The sequence below is a fragment of the Trichinella spiralis genome (assembly GCF_000181795.1).
Source record: "Trichinella spiralis strain ISS 195 chromosome Unknown Scfld5, whole genome shotgun sequence".
NCBI classification, from domain to species: domain Eukaryota; kingdom Metazoa; phylum Nematoda; class Enoplea; order Trichinellida; family Trichinellidae; genus Trichinella; species Trichinella spiralis.
The window spans coordinates 4,423,694-4,430,167 of NW_003526944.1; the positions used below are offsets into that span (position 1 = coordinate 4,423,694).

Consider the following 6,474-nt stretch of genomic DNA (forward strand, 5'->3'; position numbering starts at 1 on the left):
CAGCAGTGTTGCCATGTAAAAAATCAAAAAGAACAATTTTGTATCAAGTGTTCTTTGGCTGATGCTTTCAATTTGGCCGACAATGAGGTATCGTTAATTGGCAACAGTAATGTATCGAAGGGTTTGTCGAAGAATTCTTTAATCCCTTCATCAGAAACTGTCTCTTCAGCGTCAGACTGTTCCGCAACTGTCAATCCGACTGTTGATGTTCAAAATAAGGATGAGAATAGTTCAGTGATTGATGTTCCTGTTGAATCACCGATTCGGTGTGAATCAGAATCGATTTCCGTCGATCTCAACAATGCATCTTCCACACCAAAACAATCGTTATTATTGCGTTTATTCGAAAGCAACCTTTTTAACATGCACATCGCTATCCAGTATCTGTTTAAAAGCAAAGAACCGGGAGTATTGACATATTTAGGTAGATTAACTTTGATGTATTTTTGATAATGAATTTTGAATAAAATTAATTTTTTCAGGAAATCGACTATTTAGTTACCCTGATGCCGACGTTGACTTTTACCTGCCTCAGCTCATTAATCTGTACTTAAATGTTCGAGAAGTGGCGGATGTTTTGCACCCCTATATATTGCACAGGTACTTGTTGGGATTTGTAAATTGTGTTGTTGATTTACATATTCTATTCATATTTTGTATATTTTTTGGGTGTCGGAAAAGCGTTGAATTTTCTCTTCACGTTTCGTGGTTGTTGGAAGCTTATGGTGTAGATTCATACCGTGGTTGCAAACGTAAAAGTCACGGGCTTAAGCTGAAAAATCTTATTTTATCAGAACAGATTAAGTAAAAAATATAAAGTTATTTTTTGAAATTATGTATATTTTTTTGTTTTGCACAGAGCGAAGCGTTGTACAGTTAATGTGTCGTGGAAATCGAATCAGATTGCTTCGAACCCGGTTGAAAAAAAAGGCCATCATCGATCTCGTTCCGATGCTACCGGTTAGCCTTGGGAAGGTTTTCCTTGATTTGTTGGTTTGCATTTTATTGTTGTTTATTTCTAGTGCAATACAGCAATCCCGGAGGAAGTTTGAAACGAGAAGTCAGCATTTCGAGCTTCAGATCGTTGTATTTGTCACCCGGTGATTTGACTACAGGACGAGCTTTTGATAGTGGCTGTTGCTGCTTTGATTCAGACAGCTGTTTGGTGACAAGCTTGCAAAAGTCTTTCCTGAGATGCGTTTGTGAAGTAAGCAGATCTATTGGATTTGTATTTTGTGGAAAAAGAATTTTTCAGAAAAATGCACAATGTATCAAAGTTGTCAAGTTTTTTCTTACTGTTGACAGTTCTTCTTTAGCATCCGTTGCAATGATAAGTTTGGCAGTTGTTGTTCTTTAAAATTGTATGTTTATTATAATTGATAGTGGAATTATTTGAAAAAGAAATCTATTTTGAAGCGTTTATTTTTTTTATTTGACTTTTCAAGGTTGCGAATTCAATTTCTAGATTAAACGGGTCGAATGTTGTTCTTACTGTAAGTTAGCTCTAAAATATTAATAAAAACTCTTCTATTCGGCTACTGTTTTGTACTTTATCCGCTACAGCATTTAATAATTTATTTGAATAAATGCAATTTGAAATTAGAATTATTCTGCAACTAGAATTTAAGAAAATGACATGTAAAAAAGTGTGGATCGTTGTAGCATATGCGGCAGCGAATAGGTTATCCATATAGTTTTGTTGTTCAGCGCGGTTTTACGTTTGCCATTTTAGTAGCTGTTTAATTTTTTATTGTTTATGTTGAATATGAAGAAATAAAATTTGAATAAAAAATGGAAATAAAACGCAGATTAATTAAGAAATTTTTTTTATAATATATTGTTCACAGTTTTTCTAATTATGTGAAATTTGTATTTTGTTTTGCAATTTAGGCATCACGACTGACGCCTGAGTTGGAATTTGTTAGATCTTTGATGGCAATTGGCAATCGACTGCGCTCCATTCCTGACCGTAATACGCGCTGTACTCGACTGATTGCCGAATTAGCCATGCTGAATTTGAATTTACCAGCTCGAGTGTGGTTGCCGCTTTATTCGTCGGAATTTTGTCACTTAATTGTCCGCATTCCACCAAATGCCGGTGTGATTCTGAATTCGAAAGACAAAGTAAGCACCACAATTGTGAGATTGTCCACTGTATAAATGGATTATGCTTCTTCTAAAGGCACCGTATTTGCTGTACGTGGAGACGGTGGATATTGATGCTGAATTATTGTTTCCTGCTTCGTCGAAACTATATCCAGATGGAAAACTTGGCAGGGAATTGTCAAAGTCGGCTGAAAATTTGCACAGTGCAGATTGGAACAACTGTGAAATTCAGCCGAAGCCTGTCTACAGTAGCTTTTCCAGTATTTCTGCCAATGGCGACGACGATGATTTGCATAAGCAGTTTGTTTTTGAAAAATTAACTATTTGCGACACACTGTCACAGATGTCAGTGGACAGCAATGCCAGTGGCGATTCTCGAGAGCCGTCGGCATTGGTTTCGGCCAGCGATATTAGACGTCGTCTGACTGAATCTCTGTCTGCGCCTACTAAGCAGCTCAAGGTGAGCAGTCGTGGAAGATTGTTTGCTAAATTATTAATTATCATTATTATTATTATGATCAGCATTCTACCGAAGATCCGTCGGCATCTATTCTCAGTGAACCGTGGGATGAAAAATTGAAACGTGTTCGTGAAAGTTCACCGTACGGTGGTTTGTCAGGGTGGCGTCTGTTGCCAGTGATCGTGAAAACTGGAGATGATCTACGTCAAGAGCTGCTTGCTTATCAAATTTTGCGTCAGCTTCAAGTAATGAGAATAATTTTAAAAATGAAAAAGTTTAATAATAATAATAATAAATTTTTGTTGTCTAGGATATTTGGAAATTGGAACATGTGCCTTTGAGATTAAAACCGTATCGCATTTTGGTCGTTTCTCGGGATTCGGGCATGATCGAACCGATTGTCAATGCCGTTTCTTTACATCAAGTACGAAAAAATTGTCTTCTTTTAATTTAAATATTTCTTGGTCACCATTTCATCTGTCGATTTCAGATTAAAAAGCACCAAATAGCCGACGCCAAAGCGAATCATACGTTGCTTGATTATTTTAAAAAGAAATTTGGTGACTTTAATTCTGAAGAATTTCTTACCGCTCAGAATAATTTCATTCGCAGTTGTGCCGCCTACTGTTTGGTTTGTTATTTAATTCAAGTTAAAGATAGGTAATTGGACTGTAGGTGGAAATTTATGATTAATTTTGTTTGATCGGCGCATCTTCTTCAGACATAACAGCAATATTTTGTTGGATACCGAAGGGCACATCATTCACATTGATTTTGGTTTCATTTTGTCGTCTTCGCCGAAAAATCTTGGCTTCGAAAGTTCGCCTTTCAAACTCACTGATGAAATTATTGAAGTAAATTGATGAATTTGAATATTTTTGAATAAAATTGTATTTTTTTTGTTCTGCAGGTGATGGGCGGTTGCGAAAGTGAGATGTTCCACTATTTCAAGATTTTAATGCTTCAAGGGTTGATCGCAGCTAGGAAACATCACGACCGAATTTTGTCTTTGGTTGAAACGATGCTTTCAGGTTGAGAGAAGAGCGAAAAAGAAATGCAGTGAATTCTAACATTCTTTTTTTTGTCCATTCAGGTAGTCAGTTGCCTTGTTTTCGAGGTGGGGCTACAGTGATGCGAGATTTACGCGCCCGGTTCCATACCAACTACACTGATGAAAAATTGCACGCACTCGTGGATGATATGGTGGAGACGAGCCGACGTTCAATCACAACTCGCCTTTATGATAATTTTCAATATTTCACCAATGGAATCCTGTAATGCTCAGTTGAATTAATTTTAGTGCATTGGTTTTTTTAAATTTAATCTAATTTTATTTTATTTTACTATAATGTTCTGTTTCACATTGTCAGATGACAATTTGTATATATGTATATATGTTTGATTTTGTTGCCTGTTGAAATGAAAAATATAATAAAGGACAATTCATACTGTAGGCGGAATATTCAACTTGACGAGGTAGATTGTCCGGCTGGTGATTTTTCATTTCGATTCAAGTGTTGTACGATTGTGTTGATGTGTTTTGACTTTTCAGTTACAAAGTGATATATAACTTACAGTAAGTGATATAAAGAAAAAAGATGAACTCCAGAGATCGATTAACGTTGGACGAAGCGGTGTTTGCGGAAAAGCGTCAGGTATGGTAAATTTGAAAAATACTTTGGCCTGGATAAAGTCATCATTTTTCTTTTTTGTAGGTTACTTTCCTTTGGCTGAGCGGACAGTTGAACGTGCACGTGAACAAAGCGAAAGAGTAAGAAATGGATTTTTTCTTTGAACAATGTTTTTTTTATTTACTTTTAAATTATGATTATCGTTTTGTTGTTCAATGTTTTTTCAGATTACTGAAACAATATTACATCGACCATTTGTCGGAGAAAAATATAACAGCAGTGTTTTATCTTTCTGGTTACAAGTATCTCGGTGTGCACAGGGTGAATTGGGTGAAAAAATTTTCCACTGCTCAACTTGTGCTTTATTGCGTTTGTGTTTTTTCAAGATTCTTCGAATTTTTTATGCTCGAGAGGAGCATTTGGATTTGCTGAAGAGTCATTTGGATGAAATTTTGAGCTGTCACATTTACAGTGTTCAATGCTGTCCATTGAAAGTAATTTTGTTGATTTTTCTTTAATATGTATATATTGTAATGAAATAATTTCAGGATATTTGTGGACTATTCGCATCCGACATGCAATCCATTATGCCTTCCAATGAGTATTAAGTTGAATTGAATTTTTTTAATCATAATTTTGTTGTTTTTGTGCACAGTTTATTACCAATTTTACCTTTGCATATTGGCTATTCGGAGTCGAGAACGGAACAGTCAAAAACGAGCGAACAACAATCAACTGCCAAAAAATGCAAAGCACCAAAAGTGATTGATTTTTTTAAATTAAACACATTGAACAGAATTAATGATTATATTGTTTTGAGGTGGTTGAATCAACTGCCGAAGCTGGACAATTTGAAAGTGTAATTGTATTGTAGAAATTGAAATTTGTGTTAATTTGGGTGTGGTTGATTTTTTTGTTGATTTTCCAGCAGCGCGAGCAAACTGAACAGAAGAAGAGAAAAGCTGACGACGCCCTGTTGAAAGCATCCGGTGAAAAAGAAAAAATGCAAAAAATTTCAAGTGAGTTTCTCGTATTGACGATTAGCAGTTTATATTGTTTGTTTTGCTTTTGTTTCAAAGGTAAAAAAGGCAAAGATCGAACAAAAGGGCGAGACGTGGATAAGGTCGAACAAGAAGGGGTAGTGCATGGAAATGGTTCAGAAAATGGAGGATCACTTCCTTCTGTCCACAAGACGGTCAAACGTAGAAAGAGGAATAAAAAAGTCGAAGAAGAGAAGCTGGTACACATTGGCCGTGGACGAAGCAGCACACCGAGCGATGATGAGAATGACCAGCAGAATGTGGAAGCAGATTTAATAAATGATGATGAAGAAGAGATTAAATTGCACAAAAAGAATCAAAACACTGCTGGCGATGTCGATCTGAACAGCAGTGGGGAATCGGAAACCAACAATCCAGGTCCTGCGCGTATCAAAAGGATGAAAACAACGTACAAAACTTACATCGACGACGAAGGCTATCTAGGTATGTTTTGTTTGGGGATTTTTCAAGTGAATGCAAATCACTGGTCTTGTTGGCAATTTTAGTGAGTAAGCGGATTCGTGAAATGGAAACGGTCGATGCAGACAAATGTGATGTAATCGACAAACATACTGACGTGGCTGACAATAAGAAACTGACATCTACCGTTAAAGGACCAAAAAAGCAAACATCGTTGGCAAGTTTTTGGAAAAAATCTTAACTCTTAAACAAAAATAATTGACCACAAGTATTTTTTTTCTATATTGACACAAAGTAAAAATGCGATTATTTTTTTTTGAAAAAGTTTCGTGTTTGCTCTTTTCACTTTGGTCGGATTGTTTACCGAAAATTTTTATATATGATTTATTTGATGGTCAATAAACCAAAAATAATATGCTAACGGTATAAACAACATTTTAGCTCAAATTTCACAATGGGGCATTTCCTTTCCCGTTCCACCAATCTCAGGTAACGATGTCATTTTTATTTATTTTAATTCCAGATAATATATCAATGAAGTATACAGTTTGATGGAAAAGTTACAGATTTAATCGAATTGTTGTTTGCTGCATATGTTTACTCTAAACGTGTAAACATGCTATTCTGCATACTTCAGAATTGTTGTTTTGAAACTGACTGTTTTTAAAAATGACGTCATTGAATATGAGTGCTTCCGCTCAGTACAAACTTATAAATATATATGCATTTCTTCACCATCACTTTACACTGCCACTTTTTTGTCTTATTTTTTTTAATTTGGTTTTTTTTGAAATTTCTCAAACTCTCTATTCTCTTT

At 35.5% G+C, this 6,474-nt stretch overlaps 1 protein-coding gene across 1 annotated transcript; it reads left to right on the top strand.

The window, feature by feature from the left end:
• Positions 1–48: 48 nt before the first annotated feature.
• Tsp_08487 (putative ribosomal protein L3) lies at positions 49–6,209 on the top strand (the record flags this gene model as incomplete). The annotated part of the gene is made up of 25 exons (XM_003375453.1): positions 49–424; positions 483–804; positions 860–960; positions 1,023–1,207; positions 1,256–1,342; positions 1,446–1,493; positions 1,891–2,124; positions 2,183–2,566; positions 2,629–2,811; positions 2,877–2,990; positions 3,057–3,226; positions 3,288–3,420; positions 3,477–3,597; positions 3,660–3,840; positions 4,021–4,058; positions 4,144–4,221; positions 4,282–4,337; positions 4,425–4,691; positions 4,746–4,798; positions 4,853–4,958; positions 5,018–5,056; positions 5,126–5,216; positions 5,277–5,681; positions 5,744–5,878; positions 6,181–6,209. Coding segments are annotated over 25 exons (3,936 nt in total), but the record flags the coding sequence as incomplete, so codon positions are not given.
• Between the last annotated feature and the right edge of the window lie 265 nt (positions 6,210–6,474).